Source organism: Ascaphus truei, chromosome 4, assembly GCF_040206685.1.
Source record: "Ascaphus truei isolate aAscTru1 chromosome 4, aAscTru1.hap1, whole genome shotgun sequence".
Lineage (NCBI taxonomy): Eukaryota > Metazoa > Chordata > Amphibia > Anura > Ascaphidae > Ascaphus > Ascaphus truei.
Window position 1 is genome coordinate 302,834,682 of NC_134486.1, and position 21,331 is coordinate 302,856,012.

The 21,331-nt window shown below is 41.4% G+C and overlaps 1 protein-coding gene across 1 annotated transcript in view; it reads left to right on the forward strand.

Moving 5' to 3' along the window:
• The window catches only part of TAGAP (T cell activation RhoGTPase activating protein), a 158,045-nt gene that overhangs the window by 73,961 nt on the left and 62,753 nt on the right, over positions 1-21,331 (forward strand). Inside the window, exon 3 of the mRNA XM_075597758.1 lies at positions 7,487-7,657. Within this exon, the coding sequence (XP_075453873.1) occupies positions 7,487-7,657 (171 nt within the window). The remainder of the gene's footprint in view (positions 1-7,486; positions 7,658-21,331) is intronic.

The following is a 21,331-nucleotide window of genomic DNA, read 5'->3' on the forward strand; positions in this document are numbered from 1 at the left end:
CGCGCGGCGGCCATTTTTTTAAAAAATTAGCGCGACCACGGTTCTAGCGAGGTCGGATCGGGTGGCCCCCGAGGACCGCGCTATAATGGGGTTTAGCTGTATATATATCACATACACATTTGAAGTTATGGTGGGTGAAAAAGGCAATAAGAAACATCCACTGTAGTGCATATAACAAATAAAAAGATCACTTGTTCGCACATTTACATATCTTAGACAGATCTGCATCCCTGCCTTTCACCATTATCACCTAGCATACAGTGCTTCCACTGCAGCAAGGGATTCCGGAAATGACATGCGAATGAGCACACCGTGTCACCTTTTGCTTGAAAACCATTTTTACATGGAACCCTTATGTAGCCATGCCACCTTTGGCTACTAACCTGCCCTACTCCTGGCAGCAAGCCCTGCAAGAGTCAGGCTGCCAGTAGTCAACATGGGGTTTTCCACCTCCTTGGTGCTGCACTTGATTGACAGTGGGAGGCGGTGACGACATCAGGCCTGAGTATGTCCAATCATGGGACAGACTTGGTGCCCTTCTCCTAGCTATACTTAAAGGCAGTGCCACCCCAAATTTAGTAGTACTTCTCACCCCTTGAGGGTGGCAGGGATCATACAGGACTGCCTGGAGCTTGGCCTTCCCTGTTTCTCTTCCCCTTGGGGGAGAGTGAGTGATACCCTATACCTCTGGTCCTGCTAGAGGGCCAGGGAAGAGCTGGGACTGCTGCGGGTGCCCTTGGCCTGTAGTGAAGGTCCAGGGACCATCCTTTAATGAGTAGCTGACAGTTGTTGCATTGGGCAGAACCCTGCTATGTACTGTGTTGCACAGAGTGAGACAATAAACCGTTCCTGTTATAATACCTGCCGCCTAGTGTGTGATATTAGTGGGGGGGGGGGAGAGGTGATAGTTCTACTTTAGGAGATCACCTCCATTCATCTTGGAGCCTACGCAGATGGAGATGCTGCACTGCTAGAGAACCATGTGGGTAATGTTCCCCAGAAACCTGATCCTGTGTCCCCACTACCATCGGCGGACGACTCAGCCCTCCTGTTACCAGCAGGTATCGTGCACCACATACATAGTAATGGCCAAATCTCCCACCAGGTGGGGAAAACACTGTTACACGTATAAGCTTATAAAAACAAAAACTCTACTAGAACAAAATGGATTAGTCAGTCAGATATAATAAATGGAGGTGTTAGTAAAATTAAAATACTGAGGTTACCATGATAAAAACAGAACATTTTAGAATATCATAAAATTAAAATGGTATCGTTTTTAAACTGAATCCAAAAAAATGTTCAATGTTAGTAGAGACAACTGTGCTGCCACAGAAATGCTGCTGCTGCTTCAGTCAGTGGTCTTGTCATTACTTGAGTGTTGGGTCTAGAAGGAAAGAGTGCAAGACAGTTGCCATGGCAAAATATAGTAATTTATTAGTTTGAACAGAACACAATTCTAAAAGTATACACACAATTTAGCAGAGGTAAAATCGTATTGGAGGGTATCAAGGACCCTCCTGCTTCCCTGCCTCGGCGTCGGGTTAGAGCTGTTGGCTACTCCTGCTGAGGAGGTGTTGCCTGGCGTTCGTGTTATCAGGGACGCAATCAAGTTACAGCGCAGAGTTGGAAGATAATGACATCAGATGTCAGACCTCTGTCGACTTGCTAGAGCTCAGCCACATTTGCCAACTCACCCTATGCATTTCGCAGGACTCCTCCCACTTCTTCTGGGGAAAATGAAGGGATAGGTTGCCCTATCCACTACCAGCCAGATATAGCAGTTTATGTAGTCATGGTAACCACATGTGCATCTCTCATTTGCAAAGGCTTAATCAGTGACACCTTTGTATTCTCTCCCACAACTAGTGGAGCAGTAAGTCCAATACAGGAACAGACCCACTAGAGATAGAAAAAGGGGGATAGAGAAATGAACCTCAAAGTACATAAAGAAAATTGGGAAACACTAAGGGGCCTATTCACTAAACTTTGATAAGTTAATTGCCCCATTGAACTTGTTGGAATGACATACCGCAATCGGATTGGTGGATGTACAGTATCATGTGTTTGTCAAATGTGACTTCACAGGCCTTATTTAAGGCCTGTCACGTCTCATTTGACAGGAAGAAAATGGTGTGTCAACATCTCCTGGACTTGTTCAAGAAAGAAGAGAAGAAAGAAGAAAAGAGGAAAAAAAAGAAGATAAGAAGATCTACTCTTCAAGTAACAGAGGATCATGGACTTCTGTGTATCATGCTGTACTTCAAGCTGAGGATCATTGCTTCATGGGTCAAGAGTTGTTGGTTCCACAGTTGGAGGAGGAGGGTGAGCCTTCATCCCAGTAAGAGTAAGAAACTCTTTGATTGACTACAGGTTGCCGTTAGGTTGCCAATGTGGCTATCTGTGCCCTCTTGAGGGTATAGCTAACCACAGTGACAATCAATGGATTATATGGCTAGTGTATTTTGTGATAGTATTGTTTTAGGTATTGCATTTTATTTTATTGCACTGTGCAATATTGTACTGCATATTGGAATGGGCAAATGCGATTTTAGCCATATTTGGCTAATAGGGCTTTTACCCATTTCTGTGTGTAGTGTTGGTGTTAGAATGGGTGGGTGAAGGGGTAGTTGCTCCATAGTGGGTGGTTAGGTCTCTAGGAGGGGTAGCAGAAGGGGTTAACCCCTTCTTTACCTTAGCGGTAGTAACCACTAAGGTAATGTAGGGGTTAAACCCTCTGGCAACCCTTCCAGGAGGCCTAAACACCCATCATGTGGCAACTTCCTCCTCACCCACCCCCCAATAAACCGGGCTCTGCTATTTAACCCCTTCATTACCTGAGTAATTAGCCAATATGGTAATGAAGGTCATCTGTTATTTAATTTTTATTACATAGGATTGAAGAAGACGGTCTCTATAGTTGAAATTATTACAGTTCAGCTCCGGAGACTCCCAGCTTCAATCCTACAGTATGTAGTAAAAATAAAAGAAACTCTGTCTGATATAAACCGCGATTCCAATATCGCCACCATTTTAAGTTCTTTCAAATCTAAGGCTATCTCACACTTTAATCTGGTCTGTAACTGTTTCATACGCCCATAATATATATTTTCTTTAACTATGCATGCAATGTCTTGTATATAATGTATACCCTGTTCATTTATGTAACTGTATTTGTAACCATGTATTATTTGTTTTACTCTGTGCCCAGGACATACTTGAAAACGAGAGGTAACTCTCAATGTATTACTTCCTGGTAAAATATTTTATAAATAAATAAATAAATAATTTTGGTTGATGATTAAAAAAAAGCGAGTATTTAACCCGTGATATGCATCTCGGAGCTTTGAGAATAACAGTTATTGGCAAAAAATTCGAGTTTCAGCATTTTTGGAGCTACAGTACCGCACGGCTTGTCAGAGAAAGAGTGCTAACGATTGTTAAAAAGCCGTTTATAGGCAATTTTGACGTTATTCTAAGCTTTGTGAAGAGCTTCACATGCGATATCGCTTGTAATGTGCACTTAACAAGTATTAAGTCACTTATCGAAGATTAGTGACTAGGCCCCTAAGTGTAAAATATATGAATATAAAAATTGATTAGAATAAAATACGAAGAATACACTGTAATCTATGTGCCTATATCAATTAGACCAGACAAAAGTGAGTCATACGAAGGGTTAGAATCACTAATAGAAATGGGCACAGTTAACTTCATTAAGGACAAATGTATCATTGTTTTTTAAAGACCAGGAACAATTCTATAAAAAAGATCTCCATGGAGATAATAAATATACTTGTGTGTGTATATACTGTACACACATCTCAGCCATAAATGGTAATTACAGAAAACAAAACCCAACATATATATATTCTGTATATATAGAGAGATAGATAGATAGATAGATAGATAGATAGATAGATAGATAGATAGATAGATAGATAGATAGATAGATAGATAGACAGACAGACAGACAGACAGACAGACAGATAGATAGATAGACAGATAGACAGATAGATAAATAGATAGATAGATACGGTGTGATCATTTGTATGTCATTTCACAGAATCCCTTGCTGCAGTGGAAGCACTATATTTATTGACCCCTTTATTACCTTAGCGGTAATAACCGCTATGGTAATGAAAGGGTTGACTCTTCCCACTACCCAACTCAAGATTCTAATAAGTCTTTAGGTTCAAGAGTAGTGATACTATTCACAGCGGAATACACCTATATAAGGTTAGTACTCATATTGTTTCAATTACACCCTTGATGTTCCCATAAACATGGACTGGTATAGTTCAATCCTTTAGAGTAGATTACATCTGCAACTGTCTGTCTACAGGAATGGTAACTATGTTACTTTAACCTTGGAGTGTATTCTAGCTTATAAATTTGGCATATTGCGCCTTAGTGTCAAGATATTCCCAGCTTAATACTAAATGTCATCTCGTGAATCATTTATACCAAAATGACGCTACTAAAGCGTTTGTACTCAAAACAGTCCTCCCGAGCCGACATCTAATCATTCTGAGTCGCTACTCATGATGAAGTCGGATAAGGGTATCCTTGTTAACCGTGGAACTGACCAGTACCTATACTGTTATAATACAAGTGTACTGTGGAAATGTCTCTCTGTGATCAGACAAGCGAGCTGTTGGTTTATATACAGTTTGAACGCATAGTCTATATATTACTAGCTACACGGCTGGCTGTAAAGCACTGTAAAGCAGGTTCATGCTATAAGCATGTTTAACCCATAAAGTGACAGCTCATAGTGAGTTGATCTGGTGGGTGATAACTAGGGTCATAGGCGTCGGGTGCTAGTACACCACTAAAGAATTGCATTAGACCTGAAAGCTGATGAAGAAAATCAAGATGTTTAAAACTAAAGATTAAAAGCTGAGAGCAGACGCCTCTCAGCATCTATCTGCTATCCCAAACACCATTGACACAAAATCGCTCAATCTGATGATGTAATCAGAAATTTTTAACATGGTGACGTACGTTTTGCGTACAGAACACGCTTTCCCAAGGCAATTGCAATGGAGGCAGTCCTCTCGACTGGTGGTATAAGTAGGAGAGCTAATCAGGAAAGTACCTGCCTGTTTAACCCCTTCTTTCCGGGTAAATTAATATACATGACCTCTGTCTCTCCAAAATAGCAGAGTGATACTGTAGTTACTAAATACACTATAACATGATGTTGTGGAGTACACTAGATAATTCTCATCCTGTCAGCAGCAGAGCCAAGTTCATTCAGAATGTAAAGCATAATTATTTTGCTTGATGCCCTCGTGAATAATACAGAGTTTGTATTGTATTAGTGTCCTTCTCACATGTTGATCGGAAGAGGATCAAAAGTGTAGCAACAGATTGATTTCCATTGGTAACAACCTCCCAGGTTCAGAAACGAAGGGGAGAAGCATGCTAACTTTAGCTCTGGGATTGCCATGGTTCCTTATCTGACCTTTTTATTTTCTGGTTCCATTTTACCTTCTGTAAAATCAATATAGCCAATGGGTCAGCCATGTTAATTCTGGCGAACTAGTATCATCTTTATATTGGTTGACCACTAGGCGCCAAATTGGATTATGTAATATTTTAATTACAAACAAAATATTTGTATAAATTTAACAAAGATTTTTGCTATTAATTTACAGATAGATTACACATATTATCAAAGAATAAGGCAAAAGATTGAACAATGAAGTATTGACATACTTTAAAACACATTTTTATTGGTTAATAAGTGTCAAACAGGGATCTGCTATTGCATACACTTTCAGCTCTGAGCGTCAAGAGGCATCTCACTAGTAGCATGATTATTGGTTAGTAAACTAACGCATAATACCAACATAATAAAAATGCTAAAATAAAACAAAAAATTACAAATGCCTTCAAATTGTCTCTGTTGTAAAACCTCAGACCTTGTTTGATCCGTGGCTTTGTTTCATTTTGGGATAGCCTTATGTGTGTCCCAATCATTTTGTAATTCTCTTCCTATATTAGGTTCTACAGTACCACATCTGTTGAGGTGCTATTCCAAGAATCAATCACCCTTTTACTTGAAGAAGTACTTTTGCACATTTCCCCTTAGCCTCTCACCCTCCAGCGAATGCTGGACAGAGAGAGTAGCGCACCCCGGGCAGGTCGCCATGCCTCCTGCAGCGTAGCGGCATCAAATGATGCTGCAACATCACGTGATGATGCGTAGCCATGACAATGTGACCCCACATGGTGTCTCGTCATCATGGAAATGCGTTGCCACGTGACACTGAAAGAGGAGGCGGCAAAAAGGTAAGAGTGCGCACTCCAAACCCATCTTTAAATGTTTGAGTCCTGTGCAGCCTCTTCATTACAGAGGGACATTTAAAGATGGCAAGTCGGAGCAGCAGGCGCGGGATTCGCGACACTGGCAGCAGCAAAGGACATTGACACTTATGGGGGTGATCGGCCATGCCTAGCCGTCAATGTCCTGTGTGGCCAAGCGCCCTCGTCATTATAGCAATACTGAGAATATAATTGCAAGTTGTGAAGTACGACTTGCAATTATCGAAATCTCTTCCGTTTTCGCCATTCATGCCCTCCACTACTTTGGGACAGTCTCCCAGCTGATAGAAGGACATGATAACACAATTGCCGGTATTCACTAAGTTCCAGTACACGGTATCGCTGCATGATGTTGTGTTAACTGTTATCGATTTGAAGGCAGGTGATTTTAATGCATTTTACCATACTTGTAGTGATGCGTTAATACAAAGCAGATGTTTGTGGCTATTGTGTGTGTTGAGCCAAGATAATGTATAGGGGATACAGAAATATTGTTTGTGGCTCTGTTCTTAAAAAAGAAGAAGCTTTTTGTGATCTCAAATGTAGATTGGCAGACACTCAAAGTTACATTCTTGGTGGTTATGGTTACATAATACAGTTAACCAAAAAGATAATATGTCAAAGTTACTTCCACATAACCCTATTAAAGTCTGTTCGTTTGTGTGACCCCATTGAGGTTATCATATTTCTAGATCAAAGATTTGCTGAGCTTGCCCTGTAAAACTGTATTATTATTTTGATAGACATAGTATAGGCAACAGTCTAATAAGCAGCGTGTGCATTAATTAATAGATTCTGCAGAGAGCCAGGTGGTAAGCAGTGTGTTGAATGTTTCATGCAGCATTTAGAATATACAGCACAAATATCAAAACAAAATGTTATGAGCAAAAAAAAAACTATATTATAACATTAAAAAGAAGTACATTTAAGTACAGTGTAATTTACAGGCTAAGAATGCAAATAAAATAATAGACGGTAAAGCGAAAAACACAGTATTAGAGGCTATTATAAACAATACAAAGTGAATTTAAACGGTATAAAAAATATTTTAACTGTAAGAACAATATACTGAAAATGTAATAAGTGAAGAAATGCATTGTGTATAAGAGTGTTATGACTGATAGCTGATATGTCATTCTTTTTTCTTTTATAGGGATAACAGTGGCTGTTCCCTATCCATTGAACAATGTCCCTTTGTTTTGGGATTGACCAATGAAGATTCAGAGCTGATTTTACATGAATGTGTGCAACTGACCCAGAATTTTAAGACTAAGGAGCGATACCTCTTCTTCTTCAGTGATATGCTCATTATTGCCAAATTAAAGTAAGGATCTGTTCGTTTTTCCATAATACAGAACTACTTATAAATTTGTCATTGTGTTTGGAGCTGTGAAGCATTCATGTTACCTACAGTACCCATTATTAATTGGCAGAGGAGATTGCTCTGCAGCCAGATACCATAATAAGGGAAGCATACCTATGAAGTACGGTATTGTGAAGGAACAATATAGGCTTTTCAAAACCATTTCCCAAGCTCTAAGGAGTAGAGATGAGTGAACCAATCCAAATTCGTCTCCCAGAATTTCCCAGATTTTTTTATAGTAAATCCGATCCGTGGATTCCACAACCCGGAATCCGTCGGCAGATTGTTAAAAATCAACATACGGATTAAGGCAGATTTTTTAACAATCAGGCCACGGATTTCGTATTTCTCTATAAAATAAAAAAATCAGAAACTGCAGATTTACCTTTTTGAAAATGACATGCGGAAATCCGGAGACCAACAGAACCTGCCGAACTGAGGCAGAACCAAAATCTGCAACCAAACAATCACCCATCTCTACAAGGGAGCCTATTTATTATTATCCATAAAAAGCCACTCTGATTAAATGGAAAAATCCTCTCGCTGCAAAAAAATAAATAATGTTCTCTCCTAATGCAATAAGAATTCCCTATGCATGATTTTACATAAAATATCAATTACATTTCAGGTATCAGTTAGGGGGAAGAAATCTTGTGAAAATGCCAAGACAATTTCCTCAAAATTTGTTCCTTTTCACTTAATAGCACAAAGCACCCAGTTAGCGATTCCATCAATATATTCCAAAGCAATATATACCTGGAACCTTTGGCAGAGAAAGCACAACTATACATTTTTAATAACTAATATATTGTACCTGACATCCTACATGCTAAAAAAGGCTAGTGAGCCCCGTAACTAAGTGTTTCCAAAAATTGATCACTCAAGAAACCTAAAAGGGGGATCAGAGTTACACAAGAATCATACACACTGAGCTACTGCACCGACACACTTTATTCGAGCAAATACCCGGTATGTACCTGGCAGATACCAGGAATGCGCCGCTCCTCACCTCTGACAAGCCCCGTTGCATTTGCCTTCCCAGCCTGGGTTCATGCCTGGCTGATGGGCGGCTGATTTGTTAAATGATAATGATTAAGATTTGATAGGCTGCAATGCTTCGCGTGTCTACCAGATGGCATAAATTCATGAATTGTAATGCAGTATATATATATATACTGTGCAGTATTGCAGCCAGCTGGAATAAAATGCTTCAATCCCTGCCTGGAAAATAACTCAATGCACTCGGGCAGAAAACAGTCACAAACCTCAATACACCCGGGTATACCCGAATTCGTGGGACTAGCCGAGCTCGAATAAAGTGTGTCGCCAGTGTACAGAGAGTGGCAAAAATGCCAAATAGGAGGGCAGAGAGAGACAAAGAGAAGGAGACGCTTTCCCTGAATCAGTAACAAAATGTATTTATTCCGCTAAGAAATCCTTATTGTATTAATAAGGATGTTTATGGCATTATGTACAAATACTCGTAATCCTGGTTTGTGCGCCAAATACAGAGGGGCGGGGTGGGGGCATCATTGTTTTATTTACATGTGTATTTGTATGTTTTGACATAGAGGTCTAATAGCCATGGCTGGCTAATAGAGTCCTATGAAATGGAGGGGATAGTTATGTGGAGAAGCTTATAGGGGTGGAGTTAAGAAGGAGCAGTAGGTTCTAGAGAGAAGGCTAAGGTATCCTAGGAGGTATCCCACACATGTTTTTTTTATTTTTTTAATAAATCAGTAGTTTTAGAGAATAGTTACTACAATCTTTTTATTCAACTCTTAATGCCATTTTTAATGAGTTTTAATATACTAAGCATCCTTTGATTTCTATAGCAGGTTTAAGCCCACATCCCCAGCAGTGCCAGACCTTTGCAACACTTTCCTACTTGTGATAATTTGTTGCCAATATTCCCAGCAGTTTGAGCTGCAAACTGTAACAATAGTCAATGTTACCGTAGTAATATAAGGATACATGTATGTATGTGTCTATGTCTTTATTTATATAGCGCCATTAATGTACATAGCGCTTCAGAGCAGTAATACACGTGACAATCATATAGATAACAAATAATATAAATAACACATAAAGGGGGAGAAGTGCTTCAGACATAAAAGTAACATTTAGTAAAAGGAGTCCCGGCTCCGAAGAGCTTAAAATCTAATTGGTTGGTGGGAAGGACGTACAGAGAAAGTAGGAGGGAATTCTGGTAAGTGCGTCTGCAAGAGGATAAGGTTTATGTATGAGGTGTAAAACTATCATTCATAGAGCTACTCATATGCTTCCTTAAGCAGGTGTGTTTTGAGTTGGGTCTTAAAGGTTACATTGTAGCTACTGTACCGAGCTACACTGACAAGGATTGATTGAAACTGAAAGGTGGCCATTACATGAACCCGGGGAAGCAGGATCTTTACTGATCGCTCACGGGAGATTGAGCAAATTTGTTTTCAATAGAGGAAATCAACGGCTGCATATATTAAAATAAAAACAATTTGTTTTCAAGGGGAAGTGTGTGTGGGGGGGGGGGGGGGCAGAGGGGTACAGAAATGAGAACAGACAGGGGAGGGAAGGGAAATAGATGCACATGGATAACATTACAGATATACAGTTAATGGGTACACATGAGGGTTTAGAGGTCAATGCTACGTGGATACCTTGATCTAATTGTCGGGTCTTTCCTACGTCTCAAGCCATACATATAACTGGAACAAACCTATGGTCCACTTAATGGGAGGGGTTACATCCTTATGCTGTATTATGAGCTTAGATATTCCTTAGTACTCTCCAGTACATTTGGTTTGTTGATCTTCAAGACTTTTCCATGATCATTATTATATCATTAATTGTATTTAATTTGTAGGTAGAAGGAGCGGCTCAGCGAGTAAAGACACTGAGCTTGAAGCAGGGGAACCTGGTTCAATTCCCGGTGTCAGCTCCTTGGGACCTTGGGCAAGTCACATTATCTCCCTGAACCTCAGGCACCAAAAAATAGATTGTAAGCTCCACGGGGCAGGGATCTGTGCCTGCAAAATGTCTCTGTAAAGCGCTTCGTAAAACTAGTAGCGCTATACAAGAACATGCTAAAAATAAAAAATAAAAAAATTGCGGACTGCCTTAATTGTTAGAGGGTTCACAGTGACAGGTAATTTTGCTTTTGGCAGCCGAGAAAATATGCTTGATCAAAGAATCTGCATTTCTATCCATATTTTCTGTAGGCTGTAGGCAGTACTGATTCAATTTTCCTTGGGGGATATAGCTCCATGACCAGAAGAGTTAGCCTTTTGATTATTGTCAGAAACACCTTGATTTTATTACAAGACCACCACATATGCTTGGATGAGCCCATTTGGCCGCATCTCTGACAGCACACATAAGAGATTGCTGAGCAGAAAGCATGCAGGGGGGCTGGGGTATAATATCACCTATGCAGTATTTTGAGGTTTGTCTCCCTATTTGTGGAACACCCAAAGGATGTCACCCAAGTCATCCACCTCCAGTTCCTGCCCATTGTCTCTCTCCCAGCTGCGTATGTTTTTGTCCTTAAGGGTGCTAGCTGAGGCAAATAGTATTTGGTTTAGTAGGGCTATTGTCGCTTTATGGTATCCAGCATGCATGTTTAGATGTTCAAATGTCATTAGTGGTGTATGGATGTCCTTCTTGCCGCCTAACGAAGATACGTAATGTCTTAATTGCAGGTATTGAAAGGTGTTTGTGAGGTATTTTGTTTTAGCTTTATTCCCCCTTACAATGTCTTTTACCCGACTTATTCCCGCCTGACGCCAAGCTGTGTAAATTCCAGTATGGTAAGCAGGTGGGACACGTGGGTTATCTAAAAGGGGGGTTAGGGGAGACAGTATAGTTCATATGTGTTTTTGTTTTCAGATCGTGTCCCGTAATTTCAGTGAGTATTCTTTGACTATGTATGTGGGCCTGTGTGAGTCTCTTATGCTTTTCTAGCCACAAAACCACCATATCTCCTGTTTCAGTTTCCGCCTTTTGTATATCTTCCCACGGTTTTATTCCCATTGCTAGAGCTCAGTAAATCAGAGGAATAAGCCTGGAGGATTTATAGTTGTAAGGAATCGGAGAACACATCCTTTGCGACGTGTTCCCTCCTTACCTGTCTTATCTCAGACCTCTGCTCTGGCACCAGCACGTGCGTGCACCCCCGCTCTGCTTACAGAGCGCGCACGCACATGCAGCTCTTCTAGAGTGACATGAGCTGAGCTCCCTCGGACACGCCGCGCTTCTCGCACGCGCGGCGCGCACACATACACCATTCCCCAGCTGCATGGCAAGTACTTAGCCCACTTGTCTCCTGCAGCTAATCCTTGCCTCCACGGAGGCTGCGCCTCCTCTCCGCCTACTTTGCTACTGGTTCCTGTGTGCTACTTAAACCTGCAGTTCCTCTCATACCTTGCTGAGCATAACTCCTTGTAGCCTTGAGCTCCTACGTCTGTTGAGACGTGCTCCTTGTCGTGTGTTTTCTTGCAGTTAACCCTTCGTGTACTGACCTGGCTTGTCTTTGAAATCTCTCTGGCTATTGACCCCCAGCTAACCCTTGAATCTGCTGATCTCTCAGACCCAGACCACGGCTATATGGACATCTACTATTCTGACCTCTCCAACCCCCAAACCACGGCTATACGAACTTCCATAATTCTGATCTCTCCAACCCCAGACCATGGCTAACGGACTTTGACTATTCTGAACTCTATACTCCAAGACCTTGGCAAGTATCGACTAACCCACACTCTCCAACCCAGACCTGGCTACGTTTGACAATCCACTTGCTAGGCACGCTTCCGCTGCTGTGGGTGTGTGGTTTGCTGCTTCCCCATCTCAGTACCGGGGTCCTGTCTTGCTCGTGGGCAGTGCAAGAATTATGCTATACTCAGCCCAACGAACACGGAACCTCCCTGAGGTGGGCCAAGCCCTGTCTTGAATTTCTGAGCATTTCCAATACCTGGATAACCAGATTGCTTCCATTACGCAAAACCTGGCCACGGTTTCCCTTAACCAATCACAATCCAGAATTATTAGACCTGCTACTTTGTCTGTTTCTTCCCCTGAAGCCTCTCTCTCCCTCGAGCCACGTCTCCCCACTCCCAATCGATATGCGGGAGATCCCCATGGGTGCCGAGGTTTCCTCAACCAATGTGACCTACAGTTCCAGTTAACCCCTTCCCGCTTCTCTTCTGATAGTTTTAAGGTGGCATATATTATCAAGTGACAGATAAAGGGTTAATAAAGCGCAACAAATATTGTAAACAAAGAAAAACCTGGCACCAAAAGTTCATTGGGTAATCCTGTACTCCTCAGGGGATCAGCAAACTTGCTTGACAGGCCATGTAGGGGGAAAAACACAAACAGACACAGATCATAGTGCAACACTGTAGGGTTAAAACAGGTCTACACTAATACACACACTGCACATATAACATAGAGACTCCTAGTGACTATAAAAACTATTTATTAAATAAAAAGAACTATGCCATAAAATGGTATGGACAAATGAGAACACCGCTGGTCATCCTGATGGGAAAAATCAGAGCCCTACTTACAAGCAGCAAGGCAAATACAGGCAATGCAACAAAGAGTCCTCCAGGTGCTGCTGATGTCTTTGCAGAGATGTGATTCCTGCTGCACTGTGACTCTCGTGCTGACCCTCCCTCCAGGGGTTAACAGGAACAGTGGCAGTGTTGGAGGCCCGCTCCAAGCAGCAAGGCACATGCAGGCAATGCAACAAAGAGTCCTCCAGGTGCTGCTGATGTCTTTGCAGAGATGTGATTCCTGCCGCACTGTGACTCTCGTGCTGACCCTCCCTCCAGGGGTTAACAGGAACAGTGGCAGTGTTGGAGGCCCGCTCGTGGGGCTCAACAGCTCTACTCCACGTGAGGCTGCTCTCCTCACTTCCTCCTCCGGTTACACAGGCTGTCTCAGAGAGTGCCCGTGCCCTTAAAGGGACAGTACAAGCGTCCTGTATGCCAAGAACTAACGGCTGCAATGGGGCTCAAATGTGACCAAGTGTCCCAAAAAGTCCAATACCAAGCTTAAAGTGACTGTGTCACCTGCCCTACGCGTTTCGTGGATGTTACTCCACTTCCTCAGGGGCTATAAAGACTGACACTGAATGACATATACATATACCCTAACCAATTAAAAATTAATTGCCCAATTAGGCTGCATAGCCTGCATGTCATTAATATCAAATCACTACGTCTCTAACAACATAATACACATACAATACATTAAACAACATTAAAAACATTAAAAACATTCAGATAACAACTGGTAACCGTATATCCCAAAATTGAGGCCAGATATAATATCATAATAGGCATTGATATATACCAAAATGCCAAATTGTGGCCGAAGGATAAACAAACCTGCTTAAGCCACTTAATGCTACTGCTGGTACAGAGTCAAATGGATAAGGTGTCATCCATTAAGTAATGGTTGCACTTAACTTAATGTTTGTTTGAGCCATCTCATCTACCTAAACAGGAGCCCAGTTCAAAATCAATATTGAGCACATATGGGGATAAAGTCTTAAGTTCATAGATCCAAAAGGCCTCCCTCCTATTGATGTGTTGAATGTTATTGCCACCTCTCCAATTGGGTGTACACAATTCAATAGGTTGACAGATAAGGCCCTTTGGATTTTTGCCATGATGTACCAAAAAGTGGTGGGACACACTGTGTGATGTTAAACCCTTTTTGATGTTGTAGATATGTTCATATATACGTCTTTGAAACGTACGACCAGTGCGACCCACATATTGCAGGCCACAAGGACACTGCAACATATAAATGACAAACTCCGACTTACATGAAATATGTGACACGATTTTGTAGTTCTTGGCGGTGACATTAGATTTGAATTCTGTGCTACAACAGCTGTACTTACAGGCTATACATTTACTGCATGGTTTAAACCCATTTTTAACCTGATTGATGTTCATTTTTATTTCACCTTGGTTTAAGGGGTAACTAGGTGCCAGTTTGTTCCTAAAGTTACCAGCTTTCTTAAAAAAAATAGATGGCTGTTGTGTTAGTATCTGTGACAAAGTTGCATCCTGCAACAATATAGGCCAATGTTTGGCAAAAATATTCCTTATTTTGGGGGCCATAGCGTTATATTGTGTTATAAAGGAAATATTATTTTTCCCTTGGCTGTCCCCTTTGTCCTTATATTCCAGGAGTTTGTTCCTGTCCATATCTTGAACTAAAGAGATAGTATTCTCTAGTTCGTCTATGGGATAATTCTGATCTAGAAACTTATTTTTGAGTTCATCCGCCTGCTCTACAAAAGATTCCAACCTGGAGCAGTTGCGCCTAAGTCGGATGAATTGTCCTTTCGGAATGTTCCTAATCCGTTGCGGATTGTGATGGCTGTTGGCCATAACATAATTGTTGGCCTGTACAGGCTTAAAAAATGTTTGTGTATGAATGTGGTCATCAACAATACTAATATTTAAATCCAAGAAGTTAATGGTAGTTTTATCATATTGGCATATCAGTTTCAAATTTCTGTTATTGTCATTAAGGTACAAAATGAATTGATCTAATAGATCCAGTTCCCCATCCCAAATAAAAATAACGTCATCTATGTAGCGCCGCCATAGCACGAGGTTTGCACCAAATGGGCAGTTGTTCCAAATGGCCTCCTTCTCCCATTGCCCCATAAAAAGGTTTGCATAACTTGGGGCAAACCTCGTGCCCATGGCGGTACCACATATCTGCAAATAATACTGTAAATTATAACAAAAATAATTGTGTGTTAATATGAATCTAATCCCATCCATCAAGAAGGCCTTAAGGGCAGAGGATAAGGTGTTGTCTTCCTCGAACTCCCTTTGGATGGCCTCATGCCAATATGATAAAACTACCATTAACTTTTTGGATTTAAATATTAGTATTGTTGATGACCACATTCATACACAAACATTTTTTAAGCCTGTACAGGCCAACAATTATGTTATGGCCAACAGCCATCACAATCCGCAACGGATTAGGAACATTCCGAAAGGACAATTTATCCGACTTAGGCGCAACTGCTCCAGGTTGGAATCTTTTGTAGAGCAGGCGGATGAACTCAAAAATAAGTTTCTAGATCGGAATTATCCCATAGACGAACTAGAGAATTCTATCTCTTTAGTTCAAGATATGGACAGGAACAAACTCCTGGAATATAAGGACAAAGGGGACAGCCAAGGGAAAAATAATATTTCCTTTATAACACAATATAACGCTATGGCCCCCAAAATAAGGAATATTTTTGCCAAACATTGGCCTATATTGTTGCAGGATGCAACTTTGTCACAGATACTAACACCACAGCCCTCTATTGTTTTTAAGAAAGCTGGTAACTTTAGGAACAAACTGGCACCTAGTTACCCCTTAAACCAAGGTGAAATAAAAATGAACATCAATCAGGTTAAAAATGGGTTTAAACCATGCAGTAAATGTATAGCCTGTAAGTACAGCTGTTGTAGCACAGAATTCAAATCTAATGTCACCGCCAAGAACTACAAAATCATGTCACATATTTCATGTAAGTCGGAGTTGGTCATTTATATGTTGCAGTGTCCTTGTGGCCTGCAATATGTGGGTCGCACTGGTCGTACGTTTCAAAGACGTATATATGAACATATCTACAACATCAAAAAGGGTTTAACATCACACAGTGTGTCCCACCACTTTTTGGTACATCATGGCAAAAATCCAAAGGGCCTTATCTGTCAACCTATTGAATTGTGTACACCCAATTGGAGAGGTGGCAATAACATTCAACACATCAATAGGAGGGAGGCTTTTTGGATCTATGAACTTAAGACTTTATCCCCATATGGGCTCAATATTGATTTTGAACTAGGCTCCTTTTTAGGTAGATGAGATGGTTCAAACAAACATTAAGTTAAGTGCAACCATTACTTAATGGATGACACCTTATCCATTTGACTCTGTACCAGCAGTAGCATATTAAGTGGCTTAAGCAGGTTTGTTTATCATTTGGCCACAATTTGGCATTTTGGTATATATCAATGCCTATTATGATATTATATCTGGCCTCAATTTTGGGATATACGGTTACCAGTTGTTATCTGAATGTTTTTAATGTTTTTAATGTTGTTTAATGTATTGTATGTGTATTATGTTGTTAGAGACGTAGTGATTTGATATTAATGACATGCAGGCTATACAGCCTAATTGGGCAATTAATTTTTCATTGGTTAGGGTATATGTATATGTCATTCAGTGTCAGTCTTTATAGCCCCTGATGAAGTGGAGTAACATCCACGAAACGCGTAGGGCAGGTGACACAGTCACTTTGAGCTTGGTATTGGACTTTTTGGGACACTTGGTCACATTTGAGCCCCATTGCAGCCGTTAGTTCTTGGCATACAGGACGCTTGTACTGTCCCTTTAAGGGCACGGGCACTCTCTGAGACAGCCTGTGTAACCGGAGGAGGAAGTGAGGAGAGCAGCCTCACATGGAGTAGAGCTGTTGAGCCCCACGAGCGGGCCTCCAACACTGCCACTGTTCTTGTTAACCCCTGGAGGGAGGGTCAGCACGAGAGTCACAGTGCAGCAGGAATCACATCTCTGCAAAGACATCAGCAGCACCTGGAGGACTCTTTGTTGCATTGCCTGCATGTGCCTTGCTGCTTGGAGCGGGCCTCCAACACTGCCACTGTTCCTGTTAACCCCTGGAGGGAGGGTCAGCACGAGAGTCACAGTGCAGCAGGAATCACATCTCTGCAAAGACATCAGCAGCACCTGGAGGACTCTTTGTTGCATTGCCTGTATTTGCCTTGCTGCTTGTAAGTAGGGCTCTGATTTTTCCCATCTGGATGACCAGCGGTGTTCTCATTTGTCCATACCATTTTATGGCATAGTTCTTTTAATTTAATAAATAGTTTTTATAGTCACTAGGAGTCTCTATGTTATATGTGCAGTGTGTGTATTAGTGTAGAGCTGTTTTAACCCTATAGTGTTGCACTATGATCTGTGTCTGTTTGTGTTTTTTCCCCTTCATGGCCTGTCAAGCAAGTTTGCTGATCCCCTGAGGAGTACAGGATTATCCAATGAACTTTTGGCGCCAGGTTTTTCTTTGTTTTCACTTTTTCTGTTCGTACTGACAGTATTACTAGGCAGCCTTTATTTATATATATATATATATATACTTGTCACACTGGTGTTTTAGTCTTTAGCGTTTGTTCACATTTTTTCTTTTGCAACAAATATTTTGATAAAGTCAAACTGCTGCCTGAACGCCTGCAGTTTCCCCAAACCGCAATTACATAAACCTTATTCCACATACGGAGTGACAGTATTATGTGTTTTCAGTGCTATATATCACTGGGTTTATTTGCACATTGCACATTGCACTTTTTATATTTGGTCATTATGAGCCACGAGCACTTTTTGGTTCTGGCGTATATTATCGCTTTATTAACCGGAGACACATTGGCAGTTGTCTCTATACGTGTTGAACAAAGGTGTGTTTTTTGGGGAGGTACAGTATATACGAAACTTGGGACTTTCTCCCCCACTCTCTCTCACCCCCACCCTCCCCCCTCTGTAACTCTTCCCCCTCTCTATCTATCCCCTTCAGGGTCTGGATTGGAGTAATGCAACATTTAGGCAAATCATGTTATTTGAAGTTAAAACGAGGCAGTGGTAACGTAACAGTTCATCAATCCTGTGCTAATGAGATTTACAACAGTTGCTGTTTTTGCATATTTACTGTAGCTTTGTGGATGTGCTTTAACCTCAGGAAAAATAATGTGTGTTAATAATTTTGATAACGTCTCCTTATTAGCACTTTGTAAACGGATCTCTGTGGATCTGGGCCTTAGACGTGCATATTCTGTACATATATAAATGACTTACTTATTGTATGCATTTGTAGTTTAATAAACAACAAAACCACTGGCGCTGAAATAAAAATAACCGAAACTATATGTTGTAAAAAGGAAAAAGGGGGAAATCCTGCTGTGTACCAATCTCTTGCCTGATTTCACAATAAAACCTCAAGGGGGATCTCATTGTTTAGCAGTTGAGTGGAAAGTGAAACTAAATGTGAGCTAGAGTCATCTGAATGTATATGGTAAAACAGCTAAATCTTTCTCTATTAAACACTTTTTTAGTAAGCAATAAATAAAACTAAAACTGGACCTGTATAATTTCAATAGAGTGCTGCATGCATTATATAATAAAGCAAAAAGAAAGTGCTGGAAGTACTTTCGCTCTCAAATAATAAGTGATACTGTATAACCTCTAGTGATTAAATATAATCAAGATTTATGGGATACTTATACATATAAGCAGGGCTTCCTGATAACAAACTGACCGAACTAGATCAGGAAACCTTACATATAACAAATACAAACTGGCACCTCAAAAATGTCCAATAAATGCAGATGACAGGTTGTCAAACCGTGCTATGTAGTCCAATCTGGAACATCCGGATCTTCTTGTATAATCCACGGAGAAGTGTCTCAGGACATGTGGGATTAAACAAATAAAGAAATCATAGTGTATACTGCTAAATACTAATCTAGACCAAACACAACATAGATGACTGATAACAGGACACAACAAACACACAAACACACACTAAACAATAAATAACAATGCTGAAATTACCAGTTAAGCTAATTTATTCAAATATAAAAAAAACACGTGAGATGCGTCGCACGGCTGTTCCGGTTTTGCCAAAACCAGAATCCTATTTACAACAAGTAGGAATTAATATGGCACATCAACAAGTTAGCAGATGACAGCTAGTGGCTCCTCCGCTGCAAAGGGACCGTCTGTATCAGCGCTCCGATGCCGTCTGTATGCTCCGTGCAGTGAGCTCTAGTGCAGGAGCCGACGCCGGGGGGAAAACCCACTTGAAGCTGTTTAGCTGTTCTCACAGTGCCTGTATGGCTGCGCACGCATCTCACACACTCAGTTATAACCTCTGACCCTACGCGTTTCGTGATTACGTCACTTCCTCAGGGGTATATGGGGTGTTAGGACATGTCTCTGAACTTATACTCAATGTAATCAGTTCAATGATTGTTTATCTCTAAATGAATCACAATCAGATGAGACAACACAAATTTCAGCATCACAAACAAGAATAACAACAATAACAACAATAATACCAACAATAACATACAGTATACAAAACAAATAATGAAGAGAATAAGAAACAGCAGTACATTCATGATAAAATATTGGACTATATCATTATGTCTAAGCCTATGTATAACACAACCCTATAGTCCAGATGATTTGTACCTGTATACTACACAGGTTACCTGTATATAGGGACTGTATGTGAAATAATCCATTAATGTAGTGTAATATTATATGTCATCACAAACCGTTGACTAAATGGGGACTACTCATATATCAGTGGGGAATGGTCGCATAGTAAAACTATACATGAGACCAGAGATCATAAGATGTATATACTGGTTTCCCTAAAAGATTATCTATTGCTTTCTCCCCTGATTCCAATGTTCATCCTGCCATTATCGGATTCCCAGAATGGTAGGTAGTTGGAACCATCACACTATTTATATGTGTGTCTAAAAAGAATACCGGTGATCCACCCTTCATGACTTTCCCTTTTTAGGCAGGACAATGGAGAGAGAAACACTGTTTGTACCCTTCAATCTGGGTAGTTAGTTTTTAAAAAAAAACTCCCAGAGACTTCCGGTGATGTCACCACGGATGGCTGACTAGGTGAAGAGCTCCCGACACCCTCAGAAGAAAAGAGCAGAAAACGCAACCCACCCCCACACCAAACCACCCGATTTAAGCTCCCACAACTGGACCCAACACAGGCGAGATGTCAGCCAAGTCAAAGAAGAGCCAGAACACCGTCGCAAAGTTCTTTGCCCCCGCGCCACGCCGTGCTGGAGCTGAATCCGGACTCCCAAGATGGCGCCGAGGAGCCGGATCACGCGGCGCTTGGCGAGCTCCAAGAGCAGCTTGACTCAGACCCCCCTATCCTCAATAAAGAGTTTTTTGACTCCTTGATCCTCAAGATGAGGAGAGGGGTGCAAGAGGACACAGAGAAGGCCTTGCAAAGCATCAGGGCGGACCTGGGAGCCCTCTTTGGGAGAACCGACGAACTGGAGGCCAAAATCGAGGGGGCCATCGGCTCCCAGTCTGAGACCCAGGAAGAAGTTGCGAGATGCGGCGACGCAATCAGGGACCTCCAGAATGCTCTGGAGGACCTTGAAAACCATGAAAGGAGGCAGAACATACGCCTCAGAAACATACCAGAAGCAATCTCCCACGAGGACCTGCAGGCCTTCCTCTGCAAAGTTTTCCTCCAGCTAGTGCCAGGCCTCTCCGAGCATGAGCTCCTTATGGATCGGGCCCACCATGCCCTGGGCCCAAAGCCTACAGACCCCAACTGCCACAGGGACGTAATAGTAAGGCTACATGCATACACCACCAAGGAGCGAGTAATGAATGCCACCAGAGACCAACGCAGCATACAAGTGGACAACGCAGACATCCAGCTGTTTAACGATCTGTCTAGGACCACAATGATGAAAAGACGGGAGTTGAAGCCCCTCACCAACTACCTCCGTGACCAGGGAGTAAAATATCGCTGGGGGT